The sequence below is a fragment of the Cyrtonyx montezumae genome, unplaced genomic scaffold, assembly GCF_038088225.1.
Source record: "Cyrtonyx montezumae isolate F1298 unplaced genomic scaffold, pur_monq_1.0 scaffold_10, whole genome shotgun sequence".
In the NCBI taxonomy this organism is placed as follows: Eukaryota; Metazoa; Chordata; class Aves; order Galliformes; family Odontophoridae; genus Cyrtonyx; species Cyrtonyx montezumae.
In genome coordinates this window covers 21,158,751-21,182,835 of record NW_027071826.1, presented here as the reverse complement: position 1 = coordinate 21,182,835, position 24,085 = coordinate 21,158,751, and the positions used below count along the sequence as shown (strand labels likewise).

The 24,085-nt window shown below is 42.4% G+C and overlaps 1 protein-coding gene across 2 annotated transcripts; it reads right to left on the bottom strand.

Annotated features, from left to right (window-relative positions):
• Nucleotides 1–316: 316 nt before the first annotated feature.
• Nucleotides 317–20,307, bottom strand: AREL1 (apoptosis resistant E3 ubiquitin protein ligase 1). 2 transcript variants are annotated; one of them, XM_065752943.1, is made up of 19 exons: nt 20,234–20,307; nt 19,036–19,095; nt 18,168–18,394; nt 11,201–11,438; nt 10,083–10,252; nt 9,821–10,001; nt 8,839–9,086; nt 7,889–7,966; nt 6,862–7,003; nt 6,365–6,486; nt 4,597–4,672; nt 4,128–4,237; nt 3,282–3,461; nt 2,995–3,120; nt 2,674–2,803; nt 2,528–2,586; nt 2,198–2,287; nt 1,152–1,327; nt 317–967 (listed from the first exon to the last, which is right to left on the bottom strand). In XM_065752943.1, the coding sequence occupies exons 2-19, from the start codon at nt 19,049–19,051 to the stop codon at nt 865–867; spliced, it is 2,472 nt and encodes an 823-aa protein (XP_065609015.1). In that variant the 5' UTR covers nt 19,052–19,095; nt 20,234–20,307; the 3' UTR covers nt 317–864. The 2 variants fall into 2 exon arrangements, with proteins under 2 accessions (XP_065609015.1, XP_065609022.1); XM_065752950.1 differs by lacking the exons at nt 11,201–11,438; nt 19,036–19,095; nt 20,234–20,307 and having other exon boundaries at nt 18,168–18,256.
• Nucleotides 20,308–24,085: the final 3,778 nt, after the last annotated feature.

Here is a 24,085-nt window from a genome sequence, read left to right as displayed (position 1 = left end):
GGGCATGGGACAGCTTCCTGTGCAACATCATTATTCACTATCATAGACATTCAATGGAGGAGAAATTCCTCTTCCAGTTCATTTGCAAAGGCTCATTACCAGCTGCTGCTGGAGAAGGACGCTTTTGCTGCTGGACCCTGGTGGAGGTAGTACAGAATGACTGTCAGGGCCAGCACTTGTGCTCTGATGAGACTGCTCTCCCCTTTGGGCTACCCCCTCCAGTGAGGGATACTGCCCATTTTTCTCTGTGGCACAGGTGACAGACGACAGCATCCAGAGCAAGAAGGAGAAACAATTCTGATGAGAAAGGAGAAACAATTCTGGGTCAGGTGCTGAAAGAAGAAGCCACTCTGCACCCTTCTTGAGTGATTGAGTTAGATGAACTGTTGGGGTGCATCAGTGAGGGAGCTGAGCAAAGACACGGAAAGCACTAAGGCTTCCTATGACCCAGGTTTCCAGCAGAGCTCCACACTGGCCTTCCCCCTTCTTCCCTGAGAGCTACAATAAAGGCAGCTCAGCATGTTGTTTGCACCTCACTGCGACTTCTGCTCGCGAATGCCCTCTCACAGACAGATGGGCGTACAGGGTAATCCTGCACAGTGTCTCCTTGATGAATGCACCACACTCCTTCTGCTGTTTCACACTGAACCAAAGGGAGAATGAAGGAAAGGAAAACTATGAGCTCTTGATGACATATTTGAGATACAGAAAGGCCACATGACGACTTCTGGATGACAAATTCCTTTACACGGAGTCTTTGCTCTGCTCCCATTGCCCATGTGAATGGAAGAAGAACAGCTAAGGGAATGAACCTGGCTCTTGCCATGAAGAACCATGGCCAAATGGCCTCCTGGAAAGGGGAAATCACAGCATGCCAAAGCCTTCACAACCCTCACTGATAGCTAGCTGCAGCATTTTGTGCACTTCCTCATAGGAGTCATAGGTAGGGAGGCACAGCTGGTTAAAACTGTAAGATAAAAGAAAAAAAACATTTAGATTAGATCAAAAAGGAGCCATACCCATCAGTTGATTTCAGATGAGTTAATACGAGTATCCCACATACAAATTTTATACGATGCTTGCTCATCACAAATAGCCAGCATCGTGCCCAAAACACAACACAGGAAGTCCTATCACTTCAGGATATTTACCACGTATGAGCTGTCGGCAAAGTACTGTGAGTTGGAGCCGCAATGATCTGGAAGGATGGACAAAGTGCAGCAAATCCTCCCAGAGGCAGTTGGGATGAACCAGTTGTGAACTGTAACAGCCTAGCCAGCTCTTCCTGCGTGAAACTAGAGACCACGGTCCAAAACCACCTCATGACCTGTTAGGAGACAGTAAAGGTAAAGTCAGGTCAGGTAAACAAATCAGATAAGCCTCTAAGCAGATCACAAGAAGATCAGGCAATTTATCTGGCAACCTGGTGTCCTAATAACAGTTAAAAATTTGCTGTTTTAGCAGGATGAGACAGGGACAAGGATTACATAGTTTATTTAAGTTAAAAGATGTATCACAACACTAATTCCCACTATTTCTTTCCCTTAAGACAGAAAGGCTTCTGCTTTCCCCACAGATTTCATTTATTTTTAGAAATAACTGTATAGACAACCAACTAAGTTTATAATGCAGAAGCTCATTCATTTTTTTGCTTTTTCACATCCCTTGCTACTTTTACTGGAAGGTGTTTAAACATTCCAGTGTTTACAGGTAGTACCACCTCTCTTCTGTATGGGTGTTTTAGAAGTGTCCATTATTTTTCTAAATTAAGCTGTTTACATTCCCATACCCTTCCCACTAAGAAGATTTACAGGGTACAAATTTAGACTACTACATCAGTAGTCTACTGCAGCACTGAATTCCAAACACTCCACGTGGGCTGCAATCATGATCTTAAAGCATCCCCACTTGCAGCAATTCCCACCACTTCCTCTCAAATCCCTGCTGAACTGTTCTTAATTAGCACATCATTGGCTTTTTGTAAAAAGGCTGCTGCTAATTTTTTTTCCTGCTTGTACTTGATTAAACATTATTTCATAAAACTTGTGTTATTCTTGTCTCTCAGATCTTCCAGTTCATCTTTCTGGAAGCCAAATTTCCAACCAAGAGAGTAAAGCTGTTTCCACTTTAACTTGTCTTCTGCTGTAGCTGAACTAACCAATAACAGCAAACAAGAGGTAGAAACCCTTTAACTTACTTTCTCACGGAAGTGCCAGGATCCTCCTACCACTACTGCATGTGCCTTGAAGTCACAGACGCTGATATCTCCAGTACCACACATAAGTAACTGAAAGGCAAGAGACAGCAGTCAAAGGCAGAAGCTCAGGAAACAAAAAGGCAGCTACTGTCCAAATTATATATGCTTAGAAAATAAACATGTTGACATTATTCCACATCAAAAAAATCTCCTGATGGTTGGACTAGATGATCTTGTAGGTCCTTTCCAACCTAATGAACCTATGAACCTCTTCATTTGTCAGAGAGGAGGCAATGAAAGGGTAGGCATGCTTAGAAAGGCAGTGATTACCTCAAGCTCATTTTCATCAAAAATAGCCAGCAGATTCTCAGGAACTAACTCATTAAGACCTGGAATAAAAGAGGAGAGAAGAGCAAGAAGGTGTTAGCTCTTGGGACATGAAGGCAGAAATGAGAGGGGAGTAGACAGCATGTTACCTTTCAGGAAGTGATCCACCTCCTCTCTAACCTGATTGGCCAGCCTGTATTGTGCAAGCAGATTCAGATAAAATATTTTATTTTCATTTGTAACTGGTACTTGAGCCCCTCCTGCCACCAGTTCAATCACCTGAAAACAGAAGACCACTTGACATGAGTGCGACCAGCAGCACTCCCCAAGCACAAACTCCCAACCAGAACAAACCCCACTGGCTACTGTCCAGCACAAGGTCCACTGTATAAGGCACACAAAATTTTCAGCCTCCCCTGGTATAGGTGGAAGGGACTGAACGTCCCAAATTCAGGAACTGCCTTCCTCACCTTCTCCAACTGTCCTGTTCTACTGTACTTCTCTTCAGCAAAGACCAAATCCATCTCACTCACATCATTGTTCAGTATGAAACAAACTTTTGATTTATAGAATTCCGGATCATCTGTTTCAAAATACTAAAAAAAAAAAAAAAAAGGAAGGAAGGAACATGAGAAAGAAGAGGCTTTTTTTTTTAAAGTTGCATGGATTGCTAGTTAGGAGTCTGGATAAGCTTCTACCACACTAACATTCATCCATTTCCCAGGTCAAGTCTTCAGGCAACGCTGGGAAGCTTTACCTTGTAATGCATCCGAAGTCCTATGATCTGAGCCAGGAAGGATCGGGTGAAACGAGCTCGCACCAGTTGTTTGTAAGCACCTCCCAGTGATGATTCATAAAGACACTTTCCTACTAGGCGGCCTGCAAATTCATACAGCTTGAGTCGTACATATGTGGGACGCCCTGGATTTGGATGCACCTGTAAAGAAGTAAAACAAAATACTCAAGTACCAGACAAAACTATCACAGATAGTAGGTACAAGACTTGTTTAAGTTACAGCTCATTAGGTGCTCATGGAACTTCAAGTTAATAGCTCCAGAGCCAAGCAACAGAAGTAAAATACCCGAGCCTGCCTATGAAGTAAACTGTTTCACACTTGTGGATCAGAGGCTGTGTGAGAGCACAAATGGATGCTGAAACATTCAGACCCAATAAAACACCTAGACACTCCAATGACACCTACTCTTTCCCAGAAATACAGTCTTCCCTGCTGATTGGTGTAGAGGTGAAGTTATCGATACTCAAGATTGGAGAGGTTTGGATTGTCCTAATGAAAATAACTTTCCTTCTATAAGCTAGCAGTCCGCTCTAAGATAATACCAGATGTGCCACTCCTACAGACACCGCCAAGATCCATCTCTCCATATTGTCACAGATTCACTGCTTGATTCCTTCTTCCATCCCTCCCAGGGGCAGGTACTTGGCCCTGCTGACTGTCCAAATGCTCTTTTGCTACGCTTATAGCTAATAATGCCTTTTAAAGGACAGGTAAGGCTGCACGCTTCTTCATGAATTTAGCAGCAGCATTACCTAGCCAGCAGCACACCAACGCCGTGTTTGGACTGTTCAGTAGAGAAAACTCACCAAGGCCTGGTTGTTATCACTAAAGCGGGTAAAGAGTTGACTGGTGGTATCAAATAATGCCTTACAGATGAGCTCAAACCACTCTCTGCGGGGACCTCCCCAATCCAGAGCTATAAGACAAAACAAGTTCAGTCATCCACAGGTCATCAGTTCAAGAGTCTCATGCATACAGTTCAGTATTACCTGATGAGAGAACTCATCTCAATGAACAGCTCTCCGTAGCAAAAAAAAAACAAGACAGGGACTCCAAAACACTAGGCTCTGCTCTCTAGGCCTGATAGACACTTTTTTACTTAAGCCTCAGGTCTCTATATAAATTAGGGATAGACAGTACCAGAAGGTTAATTCACCAACATCTGTGAGAAGGTGAGAGCTAGAAAACCAAAAAGGACAGACAGACTACATGAAATAAGAATTTCAGACTAAGAACTCTACCTTCCTCCTCAAGTGAAGTCACAGGATAACTCACCTTCTTCATCTTGAAAAACTACTTCAAAGTTTTTGCTCCAGTCAGAAACAGAAAAATTTCGTGTTGCTTTAAAAGACTGCAAATAAATTAAAAAAAATGAAATGTAAAATAGCAGAAGCTGCTACTGCTTGGCATCCTGTAACCAACACTGCACTTGTAGATGAACAAGTGAAACTACACAGACCATAAGAAATGCAGACCAGTACTTTAAAGTATAAAAATGAGAACTAGGAACTCCTGAGGTCTAATTCCTATCTGCTGAATGTCATAGATGTGAATTACTCATTTTCTAATAAGAGAAGGAGAGAAGCACTGTCCACACAAATCTAGTTATCTTAAAACCAGTATGAGGTTTAAAAACAATAGTCTTAGCATAACCTACATGTATGTATCTCTCTCAAGGCTGCAGTATTGTTTAAAGCATTCAAATGCTTGTGGGTAGGAGCAATTTCTGTAAAGCACTTTCAGCCCACGAGTCAGATTCAAAAAAGGAATCTTTCAAAGAACATTAGAAAATAGCTTGAAGGGTTCACCGAGTTTACACTTAAAACAAGTCACAGTGCAAATAAGTAATCAACTTCCAGGCACCTAGAACTTCTTCTGTCCCACTTCTGGATTTCAACTAAAGAAAAACTATCATACAGCAGTCCTCAACCATACAGTTTGCCTTGGCTTAACCCATCTTCAAACAGGTTAGGAACCATGCCAGTCAATCCTTTGGGATAAGCACTGGTCACATTTTTCACACCTGTCAGCCTTGTAGGCTACAACTTCTATTTACTATTATGGCACAGAATTTATTTTGTCTTACTAGGCCCTAACACCAGTGCAAATGACAGTGCAGGAATTTCAAAAATGGCAGGAAAAAATCCTTCTAATGGTATTTCTACGACTAATGTCATTCTGTATCAAGCTATTAACTGAAACATAATCTTTTAAACAGTGCAAGCTAGTACGTGCAGAAAATATTCCAAAACATGGATTTACTGAACATAAATCAAGAGAAATATCAGCCAGTCCCGCTTTCCCCAGAAATGTTCTTTTCCACCTTCATAACATTTCTGTTATGAGCCATATGGAAACAATAAGTCAGGATAACTGCCTGCTCGGTTTACATGGTATTTAGAATGTCAGTTAAGAAACGTATTGTACGAATCTATCAGTTCAGGTCAGCTTCATTGAAAACTCAATCAAGCACTCTACAGAATATTTGATGGCTACAAGCTCATCAGTACATGTGTGCAGCTCAGTAATATTTGATGTGAGAGCTCACATCACAGAACGGCTCTATAGAAGAAAGTAAATAAGGATGTGGGAACTCTAGGTTTCGACCCCAGACGTAGTTCAGATGACCAGTCTCTCTCTGAGCCTCAAACCTCAGTGTAAAATCGGGACAATAGTACCAGCACTCCTACACTTACAGGCCATGCAAGCATTTACCAGAGACATTTCTCAGGGCCTGCTTTACATAATTATTATTTTTAATCAGAGCTGAAGTATCCTCATTACTAAGGAAACAGACATCATCTTACTGGCTGCAGAAACACAGCATCCGACACATTACAAAATTAAAACACAAAAGGAGCTACCTTAAGATTTTCTTTTTCCAGCATCTAGCTGTCTGCTGGCATCTGCCAGTAGGCAAAAGAACTAATCACTTTTAGTGTGGCAGCCCTAGTAAGTGCCAGTTTGGATTTATTTAGGCATCAAGATAAATAAAAAGGATGCAGGAAGCACTGGGCTTGACTGAGGTGACCTATACACTCACCGACTCCAACAGAGAGTGGCGGCTGACCTTCAGTGTGACCTTTGAATGAGGTCTCTTCATATGCACTTGACGTAGTTCTCGTTGAAAAAAGTTCACTTTGTCTTGGAAGGTCTCTGAGCCTCCTGAGAACAGTGAAAGTTAGGGTCAGGTCTGAGCTGTCAATGCTTCAAACAGTTAGAAGGCATTCCTAAGCCTAACTGCTTTACAGTGCAAGGATGAGTTTGTTACAGCAACATATGGGGCAGAACTCTAAAGACAGTTTGCAGTATTTCAGTGTTAGTATGCTTTAGAACATTACAGGAAAGCCAAAATGAATAGGAACAGCTGGCACTGCAAAATATATCCACTGAAAGCAACAAAAGCAGCAGAGTATGAGACTCCAGGAATCACTGTATTCTCAGAGTTCATTCAGTGCTGACACTCTTCATTGCCAAGCAAAACTAGCAGACTCGAGTGCTCACTTCCCAGCTACTATACCTACTTCCCAACCCTTTTACCTATGTTTTTATGGAGAGAGCGAATGAAAGTGGCTGCCAAGATGTTCCTCTCCTTGCAGCTGAGCTCCACAGGGGGTTGGATCCCATCGTCCACTACCAGTGTCAGTAATTTGTGCACCGGGTCAGGACCAAGGTATGAAAACTGAAAGCAAAAAGATGCAAGAAATGGTAAGCATCATGCAGATAACGGAATCATAGAATCCTCAGAGCTGGAAGAGACCTCTGAAGGCCACCTAGTCCAACTCACCTGCAATGAACAAGGACACGCACAGCTAGATCAGGCCCAGGGCCCCATCCAGCCTCACCCTAAAAGTCCCTAGGGATGGAGAATCAACCACATCACCAGGCAACACATTCCAGTGCCTCACCACTCTCACTGTAAAAGATTTTTTTCTTATATCCAACCTAAATCTACCCAATTTGAGCTTGAAGCTATTTCCCCTTGTTCTATTACAATGGACACTGATAAAGAATCTGTCCCCTTCCTTCCTGTAGCTTCCCTTTAGATACTGAAAGGCTGCCTTTCAGGTCACCTCAGAGCCTTCTCTTCTCCAGGCTGGAAAGCCCCAGCTCTCTCAGCCTATTCTCATAGGAGAGGTGTTCCAACAGCATACTCGGCAGACAGAGCAAGATCACCTGCACTCTCAGATCTTCTCTGCTAACCCACGTAGATGCAATTAACAAGAACACTACTTGAAAGTATCTGGACTCCAGCTGGGAGTCTGCTTCAAAGCTTGCTCCCTAGCCAACAGGCTTCAGTGGACACAGTCACGTTTTAGCAAGGTTATGAGGAAAACAAGAAAAGCGCAGGAGAAGTCGTGACTTTTGCCTCAAACTGAGACAAAAGGCAGAAAGGACTAACACAACGAGTTCCTACTCAAATAATAGAATTAAGGCAGTGAGACAGTATCCCTGAGTCTGAATTTTACACAGCAAAGCTTTGCTCTGTGGATGAAAACCCTTCTCTCCAAAAGGGAGAAGGACAGACAGACTTCCACTCAAGGATTTCTCACAAGGAGAGACTCACCTTTGTACCAGGACATACTCTAAAGGTGAAAAGGCGCCATGGAATTATCTTCAGGTAGAATTCTTTCACTGAGAATTGCTGAATAACCACAAGGAAAATAAAATGTTAAAAGTCACTCATCCATTACAAACCACTTGAGACAGAACAAACCCAGGGTCAGGCTTCTGCGAAGACTGATTACATCTTTTCCCTGATACAATGTATAAAAGCCTTTAATACTGGCAACAGCACACCAACTTGTTAGCAAGACTTGACTATGAACACTTACAAAGCAAGTGGGATACCAATCGGATACAAATTACACAGTAGTTAGCCCTTGTGTTCGGTAGAATATGGATCTAGTTGGAGGGTACTTGAGTACCCTTGAGAGGCTGAATTTGGGACAACATTGTAACACAAGGACAAAAAAAAAACATTCTGGAAAAAGACACATCCCACCTACTCCTGCTAGTACTCCCTTAATACTCACAACTGCCGCAAACAATTTGGGAAAAGCACTTGTAATCGCTAAATCCAGGAGATTTGGATAAATTAATTTTTCCAGCTTGTTTCTGGCAGAACAAACAACTGCTAACTGTGGAACTGTTGCCTTTTGAAGAGCATGCTAAAATGAAATTTTAGCATCGTTTGATTAAAAACAAAACCACTCTTTTCACAAGCCTGTTGTAGCTGCAGTAACTAGAGAAAAAATGATGAGCAGCATTTCTCCACTAAGCAACCATGCAACAGAAATTGAGCAAGTATGAATAGGAGCACCTTAAATAACAGCACAGTTACAGTTATCTACTGTGCAGGGTAGGCGCTCTAGGCATATAGAGATCCAGGGAGACAGTTACACAACCATCAGAAATTTTCAGAAATCTGAAATTGAGGTGTAGAGTACAGGGAATCTCTTCAGTTGTTGTGTATTTTAAACATGCTCTGAAGAGTGCTAACTTTGTGGCTTTTACCTTAGGAGACACATAGCAATACACTTTTTTAGGTTTCTTCACTTTCTCAGGAGTTTGGCTGTCAGAAGGAGAATCTTCATCTTCATCTTCAGTGGCAGTAGAAGGACGGCGCTGGGATGAGCTCAGATGTGTTGGTGGGAGGTGCCACTGGGTGTTGGTGTAACTAGAAGCTTCATAAAGGTAAGCTTCAAAGTAAATACTCACACCCGAGGTGGAAACGTTGCGTTCAACGATGTTCTTCTCATTCTCTAAAGGAAACAAATAAGAGTTGTATAAATCTTAATGCAGCCCAAAAACAAAAAGTAGAGAATCCACAGAACATGACTAATTTGTCAGCTATAAAGTAATCAGATTAATACAATAAAAAAATAAAACAAAAAAGCCACCAGAAGGCCAACATCCAAGGAAAAATCTGGTGACATGAAATTCCTAAAGTGAAAGCAGGAACAGGATGCAAAGATTTCGAGGTAGCATCTTGCCTACCCTGGTCTCAGATTGTGATTAGTTTTTTGGGGTTTTTTTGTTGTTGTTTGGATGCTCCTTAAAGAAACAAAAAACAAAAAACAAGTACTTCAAGCAACAACAAAAGTAAATAGGTTTCATACAGCAATCTTCATCCCTACAGCTCAGTATGCGATACGCAGCTAGCTCACTTACTGTATGGCTCAGATGCAAAAGACTAGGAAGCAGTAAAAGTTGCCATATTTCAGAGGTAAATCCCCTGAGATATGGAAGAGGACATACATGGTCTTATCTGCTGAAGGAACAGGGAATATCAGCCTATCCAGATCTCCTGTCAGCAACAAATTCACTTAGCTTAGCATTTTTAAAAGAATAGGTATTCCTTGAGCAATTAAGCATGGCTTAATTTTAATTGCCTAATTGCCCGCAGAAACGCTACATTTAGCTCTGCTACAAGACTGCACATAGCATTCTGCAACAAGGCACCCGAAGAATAAACACTGACAAACTCTTGACTCACCACTTAGAACAATGATGTCAAAATCACCATTACTTATGGGCTGGTTCTGGTAGGAGATGCAAGCATGGAAACATCCCCTACAGTGCAAGGTGAATCGGAAGAACACTTGGCAAGTCTGACGGTTGGATACCACAGACTTCTCAAACACAACATCAGAGTTCTCTTCTTCTTGAGGACCCAGCTAAACAAAAAACACAAAATAGAGGACAATTCTCCCCTAACTCATGTGAAAACAATTGGAAAGGGATGAAGCTGTACTCACCTCATGGATGGAGAGGCTGTAATTGTGCTCATCGATTAAGGACACAGAATTGCTGCTAGGATTGTCATACTCATCTCTGGGAACTATCTGCAGGGTGTGCTGCTGCCCACAGGTCAGCACCAGAGTGGAGAAATGGCAAACAATTTTGGTTTTTGAGGGAACCACCATCCCTGAGGTAGACAAAAACAGTTTAGAGTCAGAATCCCAGGCACTGCTACAAAGGAAAAACAACCATGGGCACAATCCCCTTGAAAACTGATAAAACTATCAAAAGATTTTATGTCTTTAGATTCAAAAAACAAAGAACCTGAGCACTGAAATGCATAGCATGAGACAATGAGGTCACCTTGGGTCAGAATCTCAAATACTGATACAGCAAACCCAATCAGTCACCAGCCCTCCGAAGAACACCCTTTTCTTCATCCTGACCTTCAGCTCAGAAGCTTGCCCACAGTGCAGTTACAAAGTACACATCAGCTGATATCCATGAAGCCTGCAAACTCAGTTTATCAAACAAAATTGGTCCTGAAGGTTATCTAAATTAACTCTGAGCTCCCTCTTTCTAAAGAGTTATCTTAGCAAGCTTCGTATCTATTTATAACACAATTTAGCAGAGGTACTTTCAGTGAAAACGTGCATGAAACACAAAAGATTTTGATGGGGATTCAAAAAGCAGAAGTAGAGGAAAAAAATTAAAAGGATAAAAAGAAGCTTGGAGTTATAGAGTGGGATATTCAAAAAAGGATAGGAATCTAATCAAAGCAGTATTTTCAGCAGCATTTCCAGTACAGGATTCCTTTGCAAAACACATTCTCTGGCTGCAAGATGGATCTCAAAGAAATTATTACTGAACTGAGAATATGACACAAATGGTTAGAGAGCTTAAAAAGAACTAATGACTTATTCTGCGAGGCAGTTTCTATTTGGACATGTTCTACTAGTAAAAAGTATGTTTTAATCACAGGTCTATTGCTCGGACTTACATGTCAAGAGAAAAATGGTGAAAGGTAACCATTCTCCAGCCACCTACCTATTTTATTTGGAAATACATACACCTAATCCCTTTCAATAATTCCACATCTACTTTTTGAATCATTACAGGGCCACCTAGACCTTACCTGGCTGAAACACCTTGTAGTAGGGGCTGTAGGCCACATTCAAGCCACCGAGTTTTATAGTGATCTCATATCTCCCAGCCCTGCGCACAGTGAAGGCCACTTTCACCACATTTGAATGGGGCTCCTGAAGAACTTCCTGGGTTACAGGAATATCAATTGCTAGCTCCACATGGCAGATGTGAACTCGCAGCCCCAGAGGCCGATGAGCAGGGAAGGGCTGCCCATTCTTATAGAACAACTGCATGGGAAATGGAGAAATCCAGGTCAGCAAAAAATATGAAGCGTACAGAGAGACAGAAAGCAAAATGCTCTGCAACGAGGAGGAAACAAGCACAAGAACCCCAGCTCAGCATAGGAGAAAAAAAAATGGACAGCTCTGACGCACAGGCTGTGTTCTCCCAGACGAACAGAGCACAAGTAAGCATTGAAAACCCTCATTCCCTTTTTAGCTGGGGTTCACATGAGTGACCCAAAAAAAAACCACGCCTCTGGGCATTATTTCTCTGAAAACGTTAGTGTGTATCAGAACAGACACCAAAAGAATCCACTACCCAAAGAAAAAAGGCAAAGCCACGTCCTTTCAGGGAAACAAGCAGATCTTGTCCATTTGTGCTCAGCTAAGCTCTCCTCAAGTTAACACAGAAAACAGTGCAGAAGATGCTGACTGAGGGAGTTGACTGAATCCATGATACTGATAAGAAGCATCAGCCTGAAAACAACATTAGACACAGCCAGCTCCATCACAGCAGTTATCCAATTTTAGAAGGTAATACACCTCAATCAGTACTTCCTTGCATGGAAAGAATTACATCTCAAAATCCAAAGAGTTTGCAGCCTGCAGAGTCCTGTCTGCTGTCAGAGAGAAGTTACTACTATTCTTTGCTTGTAGTAAGTATGCTGTGGGAATACAAAAAGTATATTTAGAACTGCAGCTGTGGAACAGGATAAACAGCATGAGAAAGGAAGGCTGAGAACCGAGGACACTTCCAGAAGAAAGCCACGGTGAGCCCGGTCTGGCAGCGCCGTCCGACTGAACTGCGGAGGGATTGTTTCGCGCACCCGCACCGTTGTGCAGGACAGAAGGTGAGCAGTCAGGAACTATGGGGAGTTCACTAACGAAGGAGCAACAAGTAAATCTTGAAGCATTACTGTTAGTTTTAGAGTTCCACGATCAGCCTGTATCTATTTCAGAATTAGCTACTTTTCTTAAACGGACAAGCAAAAACGTCCCTGAATTTCCGAAAACTAGGTTCTGTCTTGATGGAGAGCTTTGGGACAAAATTGGCAAAAAACTCTGGGAGGCTTTTATTACTAAAGATAGAACGGCTGCCAAACTTCTACCTGCTTGGCGCCAAATCATGGAAGGGCTTAAACAAATTCGATAAGGAAGAATTTATTCCGGCTGTTCCCTATTGCCCTCCCTCCACCCTGCCGCTGCCCCCCGATGTGGGAAGCAGCCCCTGCCTGGACCCAATCCACAGCTCCGACCCCAGCCCAACAGAGGAGAAGAGAAATACCCGGTACTAATTCATCTAACACATTGTTTAAGCAGGAGGCTGTCGAGCCCTACATTAAATTTCTTGACCGTTTATTTAATACACTAGAGAGACAAGTAGAAAATCAAGCTGCCCAGGATGCTTTGCTTAAGCAATTAGCAATAGAAAATGCAAATGCAGACCATAGACGGGTCCTACAATCCTTAAAGAATGCAGATCCATCCATTACTGACATGATTAAAGCCTGTCAAGATGTAGGAACGGAAAGTCATAAAATGGCTTTGCTAGCAGACACCCTGGCTTGGTGCAGGGACAGCTGCTAAGCAAGCAAATAAAAATGCTTGTGCTGTTCCACCTCGACCCTGCCCCCGGCGTGAGAATGGGCTACACTGGGCAAGAGATTGTCAGCCTAAACTCCCTGTTGCTGCACAGCCCTCTGATCTGTTGGGAAATGGGAAGAAGGGCGCAAGACCACATGCTATGACAGCAAATACAGTCCCAAATCTGCCGGCTGCTGCCTGTCCAGCTCACTCAGACCAGCCACTGCCAGCAGCAAAGGAGTGCATTTGGTCACTGCCCCATCAGTGACGCTGAATGATAACGCTGTGACTCTCATACCAACAGGGGTAATGGGCCCCTTGGGGGCAGGTTCAGTGCTCCCTTGTTAGGACGTTCTTCTGTTACACGGATGGGACTTTTTCTTTTACCAGGAGTTATAGATGGTGACATTAACCATCAAAGCCTTGCTCTAAGGTATCATAGGACTGTTTTAACACAAAGAATGCTTAATAGCCCAACAATACGTCAGTTGTCTGTGGCAAATGCATTACCACCAGTATGAAAGGCTAGATCTCACGTCCTTATTTATCATTACATGGATGATATATTAATAGCAGAACAAAAAGAGAGTCTAAAGGACACTTTACTGCTCATTCAGCAGGCAGACAAATCTGTTGGTTTACAAATAGCTGAAGAAAAGGTGCAACTCAGCTCTCCATAGAAATATTTAGGATGGAAAATTACATCTCACACCATTCAGCCACAAATCCTCAAAATAGTACCTCATGTGCAGACATTACAGGATCTTCAAAAATTATTAGGGACCATCAACTGTTTGCAACTGCATTTGGGTATTACTACTCAACAGCTACACCCTCTATTACAGCTACTCAAAGAAGATCTGGACTTTACCTCTAAAGGACAATTAACACCAAATGCACTACAGTGCTTAGGCTCTATAATAACATCATTGCAACATCAATATAGTCATCATGTTTGTTTGTCACTTCCAGTATCTCTTATAATAATACCAAATTCCTATTAACTATATGGCTTGTTATGTCAATGGAATACCTTAAGAAAAGATCCTCTCATCCTTGAATGGATATTTCTACCACATATTTTCAAAATCTGTTCCATCCTGAGTGGAGACATTTGCAATGCTAATACAGCGAGGTCAACATCATCTACAAATTTTACAAGCTCTTGACCTTGATTGCATATACATACCTGCTACTAAAAAAGATTTAGATTGGTTGCTTGCACAGTCACTCATTTTACAAACTGCTATGGCAGGCTATACTGGACAGATCTCCACCCATCCCCACAAACATCAGTTACTGCTTAATTTGAGTGATCTGCCCCTTTCTACTAATATTTTACTTTCACACGTTCCAATACCTAATGCTGTTAGCGTATTTACAGATGGCTCCAGCAAGACACACCAAGCACTGGTTCTCTGGTGTGTGACTGCTACATGATGGCAGCCAGATCTACATGCTGTGGATGGATCACCTCAAGTTGTAGAACTTGCTGCAGTAGCTTGAGCTTTTCAAATTTTTACAGAACAAAAGCTTAACATAATAACCAACTCTTTCTATGTTACAGGTATCATTCAGTGGATTGAAGGATCTTTTCTTAAGAAAGTTAACCCAGCTTTGTTTGAGCAGCTCAAGCAAGTTTTACATTATGTCTCTCACCATACTCTCCCTTATTTTATTATGCGTATTTGATCACACACTACATTGCCTGGTCCTTCAGCTGAGGGCAACCATAAGGCTGATCAAGCCACTGTCACCTTTGCTACACCTCAATTGTTCCAGCAAGCATGACTCTCCCATCAATTTTTTCATTAGAATAGGAGAGCTTTACAAAAACAATTCCAGCTGACAGCAGATCAAGCCCATAACATTATTGGAACATGCCCAGACTGCCAGGCAATTGCCCCTTTGCCTCAAATTGGGACAAATCCCCATGGCACGGCACCTCTTCAACTGTGGCAGACAGATGTCACTCATGCTCCTGAATTGGGCTGTCTAAAATTTGTACATGTAACAGTAGATACTCACTCTTCATACATATTTGCCACAGCACATACAGGTGAACGCAGTTGCGGCACCCATTAATGCTGATTATCTGCTTATGCTGCTATGGGGATCCCACATACTATAAAAATAGTTAATGGACCTGCACACACTTCTAAGGCCACTCGAACTTTCCTCCAAGAACGAGGCATTAGACATATTACAGGCATTGCTCATTCTTCCACCGGACAAGCTATCATTGAGCATACTCATCAAACACTGAAATCCATTCTTAATAAACAAAAAAGGGGAATACGGGAGATACACCACAAAAAAGGTTATGTAAGGCTTTGCTTGCACTGAATTTTTTGAGTCATGATCATACAGATAGAACTCGAGTAGACTGTCATTTACATTAACCCCAATGCTCAAGGAATGGCCAATGGTTCATGTCCAGAATGGCCACAGGGTGTTGGGAAAGTCCCTTACCACTGAAAACTGAGGGTCAAGGTCATGCCTATGTTTCCACAGGGACTGGTCCTACATGGGTTCCAGTGCAATATGTTCAGCCTCATCTCAAGGCAGAAAACAGTATCCAGCCTTTAAAATGACTGTGACTGTGTGCTTCTTACTTTACTGGTATTGCTATGTAACTTGTTCTATCGCCAATTAACAACATTAATAATGGTATGACATAGTGGGTGATTTTCCTGTGTTACCAACACAGTTTCAAGAATTAGAATTATTAGGCATTACCTAGATTGTTGTGTGCTTCTTCTATTTCAGTAGTAGTTTGAGTGGGAATTAGACAGGATTTGATGTTACCAATGCTGGAGTCAATGGGAATAGCACTTTTAATGTATCAGGAATGCACGGTTATGATGTTATTAACCTATCAATTAGCCTTTTTCTAATTTGCAAAGAAAAAACCTGGAAAGGAATCCTAGGCAAAGGGATGACTTTTTGTTATAGAATGATTAACTCTCTTTCAACTCACTAATCAGGATAGTTTTTATAACCATGCATTACTTGAGACAAAGGTGTATGCTAAGAGAGCTAACCTTGACAGTTTATTCTGTTTTGCAAGCAGGTGTTCCACTTGGGCTCTGCATCATGCACTGGCCACATGGATGCGATGTACAAATGGAAAAAACTCTGCAGACCCTGAGAAGAGTAAAAGCAGAAGAGAATCCGTGATGGGTGAGAGAGGAAAAGTGCACCTGGATGCAGGGGATGCCCTGCTGGCACTGCCTATCGCATCCACCGCCAGCATGTTCCTTTTCTCTCTTCTTTCTGGTGGTTTGCCATTTCTCAAGGGTCAATAGCTAATAATGCCCTTGCTTAGGGAGTTTCCACTTCTCGCTTACACTTATCTAGAATGGATGTCTGCGTGTGTATGTTGACTAAAACTCTAACCCTCTGTGTTGCTCTGAATGCACAGTTTGTTTGCTTCTGCTCTTGAGACGTCTTGTCTCTCAGATCCAACATACCCTGAAACAGCACCGCTCAAGCTTCAGCCACAATCACCAAGTCAGGATGTTAGCTGGCAAAGGAAAGCAATACCACTAGTGACGCTCTAGCAGGCTTACCCATTGATGTTGATTCTATCTGACATGCAACTTTGTTCCTTCTAATCAGTTACTGGTACACAAAGAATAGGACCCTTAGGGATTCTTTTCCAGGTTGCCGGAAGTTAAAGCCATGGGTGAAATGTGTTTGTTCTCTTCTTAATAAGTTTAAGAGTATTTCTTGTCCTTACAATATGATTACCTTGTCTCTTTTCTTACATTCAGTGTGTTATCTATTGAAGCCTTGATTAAATTGTGATAACCTAAATGCATTCAGCAATACTGTTAAAAAGTGTTATTAATTTGTAGTATGTTAATAGTTTGCTAATAAATACAAAAGGAGGAATTGTGGGAATACAAAAAGTATATTTAGAGCTGCAGCTGTGGAACAGAATAAACAGCATGAGAAAGGAAGGCTGAGAACCGAGGACGCTTCCAGAAGAAAAGGAAAACAAGTTCAAGTAAGCTGTGTGACAGCAGACCCCAATTGGAGGAAGAGTGCATGGCTTGGAAAGACTCATGGCCCTAATTGGATAATCGCCTGTATGCATGGCTAAGGACTGCTTTGGGAAGTTATACTGTTGATACGTAAAGGCAGGTGGGAAAGTTACAAGAAAACTTGTGAAAGTATATAAGGGATGTTAAAACCTGTAATAAATGATTTGGATCGTTTACTTCTGAGTCTGTGTCTGAGATGCTGCAGTATGTGTATGGGTTGACAGGGAGAGAAACCAGTGCATGCAACAGCTAATTTTGATGAATCAAGGACTAAGCAAATGCAAGACAAGCTTGGCATGCACAAGCAGATTGCTGGAACTGCCATGAATGAGTCAGTGAGGAGTAAATTTAAATAGCAGGAACAGAACAAGTCCCTTCTAGCTCTTTTTAACTGTTCTGGAGTTAGGACCACTCCTCATTTACCATCAAGTAATAGGACTTTCTTCACCTTCCCAAAACAGTAACTTAGTTGAAATCTTCTTCTTACTTTGAAACCTTCCTGGCTAGGTAAGGTGGGGTGGAAAGCACAGGACCTCAACAAAACCTGTTCAAACAATCCCCACATAGCTCTAGACCCTCAATGTTCAGGCCCCTCACCAATCTCATTAGTATTCATGACTCATTCCTTTAAACTTGGCCTTTTCGGAGTGGGGGGAAGCTAGAGTCCTTGGCAAGCTTCTCCAGATCAAAAAGAGTAACACACAGTTTTGGAATAACTCTTCTGGTAGGATGGAGAGCAGCCAGAAGGCCTTACAGCTCCAGAGTCGCTAAAATGCTCAGTGACATGTACTCAGCTTCAGCTGCATGACCAAAAGATATGACCAACTCTGTTGAAGGCAAGGCTCAGCCCACTGGTGTCCTCTGACTATTCTGAGGATCCCACAGAGATTGTGATAAGATTTGTAAGAGAGCAAACCTTGCACATGCACTTACAGAGTTCTGTAACACATTTATAGGGTAGAACACAAGAACAGATAGCTTTTCTACTCCTAAGTTGGTCTCAATTAGTAAGAAAAAAAAAAAAAGCACTGGAAGAGCCCACCCCTAACTCAGATCTCTGTCCACAACCCAAAGATGCTTGGAAACAGAAATACTCCCTTACATGCACTCGGAAGGCCATGCTATGGCCCACCTCGTGGGGGTCCTTCCAATCCCAGGAGATTTTGCAGGACCGGGGATCCAGGTAGTTGCCTCGCACGTAGTCATAAATAGTTCGCTCCCCTCGGCGCTCCCGGTCCTCATGCTGAAGGAAGCTGACTATACGTGCGGCAAGCTCAAAGAGGAACTTAATGGTGAAGAAGAAGGCTACCACAGATACCGTGATCCCACCTGCAACAAGGAAAAAGCAGACGGCACTTGAAGCAGCATGAATGAGTCAAGTACCGAAGTCACACCTTCATTATCCAAAGATGCCTTTTATTAATGACATTCTACTCAACTGCAAATTAGATGTCTAAGGCAGAAGCTACTGTGCAAACATTTATGGGTTGTGTTATGCTAGAAGTTAGTTGAGAGAACAACACATCCCTTAAAATGCTGCAAAGGATTGCAAGTGGAGGAGAAATAGGCAAAGGTGATACAGAGTCTAAGGCATGGCCAACAAAAACATGAATGTCCCTCTGAGTTGCAAATTAGGACTACAGAGATTTCTTTAAGGGAAACAGTCAGACAGCCACACAAACCCTGCACACTGCATCAAGCCTGGATTAAGAAGCATCATGGAGGCAACAACCCTACACTAGCTCTGAAGAGAAAAAGTAAGGGGATGGCTTAGGAGTGAGGTCAATGGAAGAACTTGGAAACAAGAAGAATGGTACAGGGGCAAGTCTGCCAAGTGGATGGCACAGTGCAAGGTGACAATAACTTCATGTTTGTTAGGTAGACTAACATGAAATCAGAGGCTTTCAATAAATTCCTCTAATGCCTGTGGAGAGGTCAATAAACACAGTGGCAGCCTTTCCTTCACTTACCAATAATGTAAAACATCAGGTCCCTTCGGTGAGACACACAGCCGAGGATCACAGCTGCATCTAGAACACAAAATAGGCCAAGTCCAGTCTAATAACTCTTCCTCACAAACACTGGCCTGAATTTAGTCCATGATTCCTGAGATAAATAACTAACATCTACCTTCCTCTCCACGGACATCTTTAAGGCATCATTCCATAAGACTGAAATATACAAATAGTGTGCTAAAATGAATGGTCCTTGCACCATCACAGATTCCTGTTCACATTCAGGAACCTAAAAGGACAATGTATTATCCTCAAAAATAGTGACAGTGGGTTTTGTTTACTGAAAGGAGGAGCTAATTTTGCAGGATTGACAATTTCAATCAAAATATCTGAAAACCACCTATCTCAAATCTCAAACCTACTGGAAGCAAGTCACAAAGTTAACTTCTAGACTATCAGGAAAGTATATAACAGAGCCAACACCAAAATGGACAGAAACTGACCCTCAACCAGCAACTTCAGAATAAAGGCTATGGAATAAAAGGATGCAGACAAAACCACTCTGATTGGTTCAGAACAAACAAAATCCTCCTAGTGCATGGATTAATCCACTTTTTTTTCCCCTGCCTTGTGCCTCTTCTATAGAAAGTATTAAAAAAACAGTTCACCTCTGTGTCCTCTCCTCTGCAAAGCAGAAACTCAACAGGTAAGCTAAAATCTTGATTTTGTACACTATTAAGATAACAAATTTTTAGAGACACCAATCTAAAATTAAATTCTCACTGACAGGGTGCTAAACAAACATGTAGTAAAAAGACTACACCCAGAACAACAATGTGTTCATGGCTGATAAGACATAGCTGACAGATAGAACAAGAAGCAGCAGCAGCAAATGTGTGTGACAATCAAACAACTTGGCATACACTAATGCATCCAATATAGCTCACCAAGTCACCATTCAGTTAGTGAGAAGCTACATTGTGCATTCAAACTGTCTTTAAAGAAAAAAGAATACACACACAAAGGGGGAGTTATTCAGCAGTCATCTCAACAGCAGCAGCAATGGACACCAGCATGCAGAAGGATTAAATGAGGCATATTCCACCACCCTCCTGTACGCCACAACAATGGCCATCATTTTTCAGCCCAGAAAATACCCTTCACTGGCCCCCCTCATACACTCCATCCCCTTGGCTAAAGAACCATCACTTACCTTTATGCAACTGCCCATGTTCTAAAACACAAAAGGGTGGCACCCATTCTTCAGCATCCTTCCTCCTTGTGCCCAACAGTGGGGCAAATGTCAGCACAAAGAGGCCATAGAAAAGACAGTCGTGGAAAATGGAACTCCTGGAACTTGCATCACAGAAAAAAATGCTGAAAGGTGAGGACCTGAGCACAGCAACCTCTTCCTCTTCGTGGAAAAGGGTTGCCCGGAAGTACAGCTCCCTGTAGCCTGTAGTTAGCTAGCCTCCTTGGAAAAAGAAGAAAAAGTAAAGTTGAGCTCTCTGTTGCTGACAAGTCAAGCAAGTACAAACAGGTGAGTGGTGCACTGCAAGACTACCACTGGATGTCAAATCCAAATAAACTATCCTATGAAGATATCACAGTCAACAAAGTACTTGGCTTTAACATGTTCCCAGTCTCCATGTAACACTCTCATTCCAAATGATCTGCTGAAACTGGAAAGTTCAAGATGAAAATAAAAGCAAATAAATAACCTGTCTCAATATGTTTCATCAGTCTCATGAGTTTCCCAGAGCAGCCAAGAAGCTGTGAGCTACTCAAAGCACAGAGAACCAGTTATTGCTCCAAGACTTCATACACCACAGAACACCTTACACTATCCCAAACTAATTTTTGCAGCTTACGCTTTAAGCGTTCAGAAAGCAAGTTCATAAAGTATCTCAGTTTCAGCAGCACTATCTACTAAATCACAGCTTACTGTCAAAATTCAGATTTTACTAATAAAAATAAAATACAAACTAATAAACATAATAATACAATCTCACAGCGAGAACATATGCCAGAAGACAAGCCACAGAGCCTACAAAATCAGTATGCACACACTCAGAACACAGATTACATAAGGGAGCAAGAACAAAATGAACAGATCCAGGCTCACCACGGTAGCTCTCACAGTTCCACCTCTATCTGGGATGCCAGTGACGTGCTCCTCTTGCTTGTCATATCATTCCATCAGCTCTCACTACTTCACTTATACCCCTTCATTCACCTTTCTCTTCAGATGGCTCTTAATTCTCTCCATCCTAATAATCAAAAGCAAACTGCTTTTGCACACTTCCACTCAGGCTCTAAGCTGTCTGACTCATTGGAAAAACAATGGATAAGTTTTTGACCGTGCTGCAGAAGTCAGACTCTTGCTGCCTTCTCCCACCCCCACATCTCAGGGAGAGCCCCACCCACTCTGCTATTTTCTTTTCTCCTCTGGTTGAGTGAACAGCACTGCAGTCCTCAGGGGCACAAGTTCTTATTCTCCTCTTAGATAATGCTTCAGGTTTATAAGCTCTTACCTCTGCATATTAAGAATCACAGATTAGCAATTTCTTTGATGTTTAAGTTATTTCACAGTATATCTCCAAGATAACAATGGAGTACAGAGTCTTTATGGCTTGCCTGCCTGTGCTACAGATGCCTGCTTCAAACTGTCCCCTAGCAGCTTGGCAGTGAAATGGGTGCATTCCTCCTTGCACACCAGTGAAATTTCATAGAAAGTTATCAATGCTTTGGGATCTGAGATCCCCCTCCCAGCACCTTATAGAACCCACTTTTACAGGTCACCAAAAAGCATTGAACTGACATCATGGGTTCATTTACCCAAACCATCCTTGCCTCGACCTATAACTCCCTCCTGTAGAACACACCACAACTGACAGTCTCCCTCCAGAACAGCAGAAAAGTGCTGTAATTCCAACTACAGGCATATCTGAAGTCAACAAAAGCCTCTTGGTTGGTATTGCAGGATTTCAGGATGATTTCCTGCATCCACCAAGCCATCTCCCTCAGTCAGCACAGCCACTTCTCATTCTATCATCTCCACATGAAGTGGCAGACAAGGTGCCAAGCCAAGCAACCAGCAGAGATTAAACAGGCACGGCACAGTTGGCTTCCCTCAAGCACACAAGCCAGCAGCAGCTTTAAGGATGCTCCCCGGGTAAAGTTCCTAGCTGTGAGTAGCTGGTATTCAAGATAAGCTGCAGCATACACAAATAAATTAAAACAGTATTGGTGCTAAGAACTGCCAGCTAACAACCTGGGAATCTAATTTATTAAAGCAGCAAAAGAAGGTGCCATTGTAGCCAGGCTGAAAAATGCTGAACTGACCTACAGGTCACAGTGAGCTGGATTTAAGAACACAGCAAATAATGTTCTCATGCCACCTACATGGAAAATGGGGATTTGAAAAGCTTCATCGTGGTTTGTCTCAAGAAGTCCTTGCACACTTAGGATAGACAGCCAGGAATCATAAGATAAACAACATTAATACAATTTCTCGAGGCAGAAAGGAAAACAAGAACAGTAACAAGAATAAATTTAGCTTGCATCACTACTGCTGTGAAACCAAAGGAACACAACACCAAACTCCAGGAAGCAGCACCACTGTATTTGTGCACAGGAGCTATGTTAGTGATGCCACATTCACATGGCTACAGCTACAGAGCCAGTCGGGGTTTAAAAATGTTTTAAAAGCCATTCTGCAATTTTGTATTGCTTCATAATCATTAAGAGGACGTAACTCCCCACCTGTCATATCTATGGCAGAACATCTCTATCCACACACACAAACATTCTCCACCAACAGCAGCTGCACCTCATGCCACTCACCATGCACAAGACAACTCTCCTTCAAGCAAGAAGATGTGGTATTTTTTCAGATTAATTAAAGTATGCACAGAAGGACAAATAGAAAAGCTGACAGGAACTTGGCTTTTAAATACACTCACAGAAGATTGAAGAGTCAGCTCAAAAGGCACAGGGCAGACTCAGCCATCAAGGACAAAAGCCACGGCAGTGACAAGGGTGTCCGCAAAGCAAATCTGCTACTCTCTCCTCAAAACTGACATTTGTCACACATGCACTTACATGCAACCCCAATGAACTACCAGCAGTATAAAATAGTATAAAATAGTATAAAATAGTATAAAATAGTATAAAATAGTATAAAATAGTATAAAATAGTATAAAATAGTATAAAATAGTATAAAATAGTATAAAATAGTATAAAATAGTATAAAATAGTATAAAATAGTATAAAATAGTATAAAATAGTATAAAATAGTATAAAATAGTATAAAATAGTATAAAATAGTATAAAATAGTAGCATAAAAAGGAGACCTTAGCTGCTCAAGCAATTCCCATTGCAAGTGAACAACCACCAGGGCTGCAAGCCACTCCCAGGCCAAGCAGGTGAAGTTTTGCAGGGACCTCCCATGGGCTGTCCCTTCTCCTGGACCAGGAAGAAACTCCCACAAGGTTTAGTTGGGGTTGCAGAGCTAATCTGATGACCAGCGTGCCAAACGAAACTGGCTACAATTGGGAGATACCAACAGGTTTCAGTAACCTCATCAAAACCCACAGTGAAGATAAGAGGCACCTCACCCCAAATCCAAGAACACCAGAAGCGTTTTCTTCCCTGTGCAGAATGGCTGCTACAGGTCAAGTTGCACCGTTAGCAGAAAGCTCAGCTTAGCAGGACTGAGGGCCACAGACACTCCGAAGAAGCACAGGTATCGCCATCCCCACCGCTCTACTCGAAGTCCATCAGCACAGCCCCTCCAGCACGGCACCACTTCCCAGCAAAACGCCAGCACAGCGGGCTTCATAAAGGGTTGCACCCGCCGCTCCTCGGGAGGCCCCCAGCTCAGAGAGGCAACCCCGAGCCTGGCTATGGCAGCAGCGAGAGAGAGAGAGAGGCGGAACGGACACAGCACGTTAACCTCAGCACTCGCACAGCACCGAGCCCAAGGTGCCGCCCGCTCCCAGAGCAGCAGCGCCCTTACCACGCAACCCACTGACAGGGCAGCGAGTCCACTGCCCCCTTAC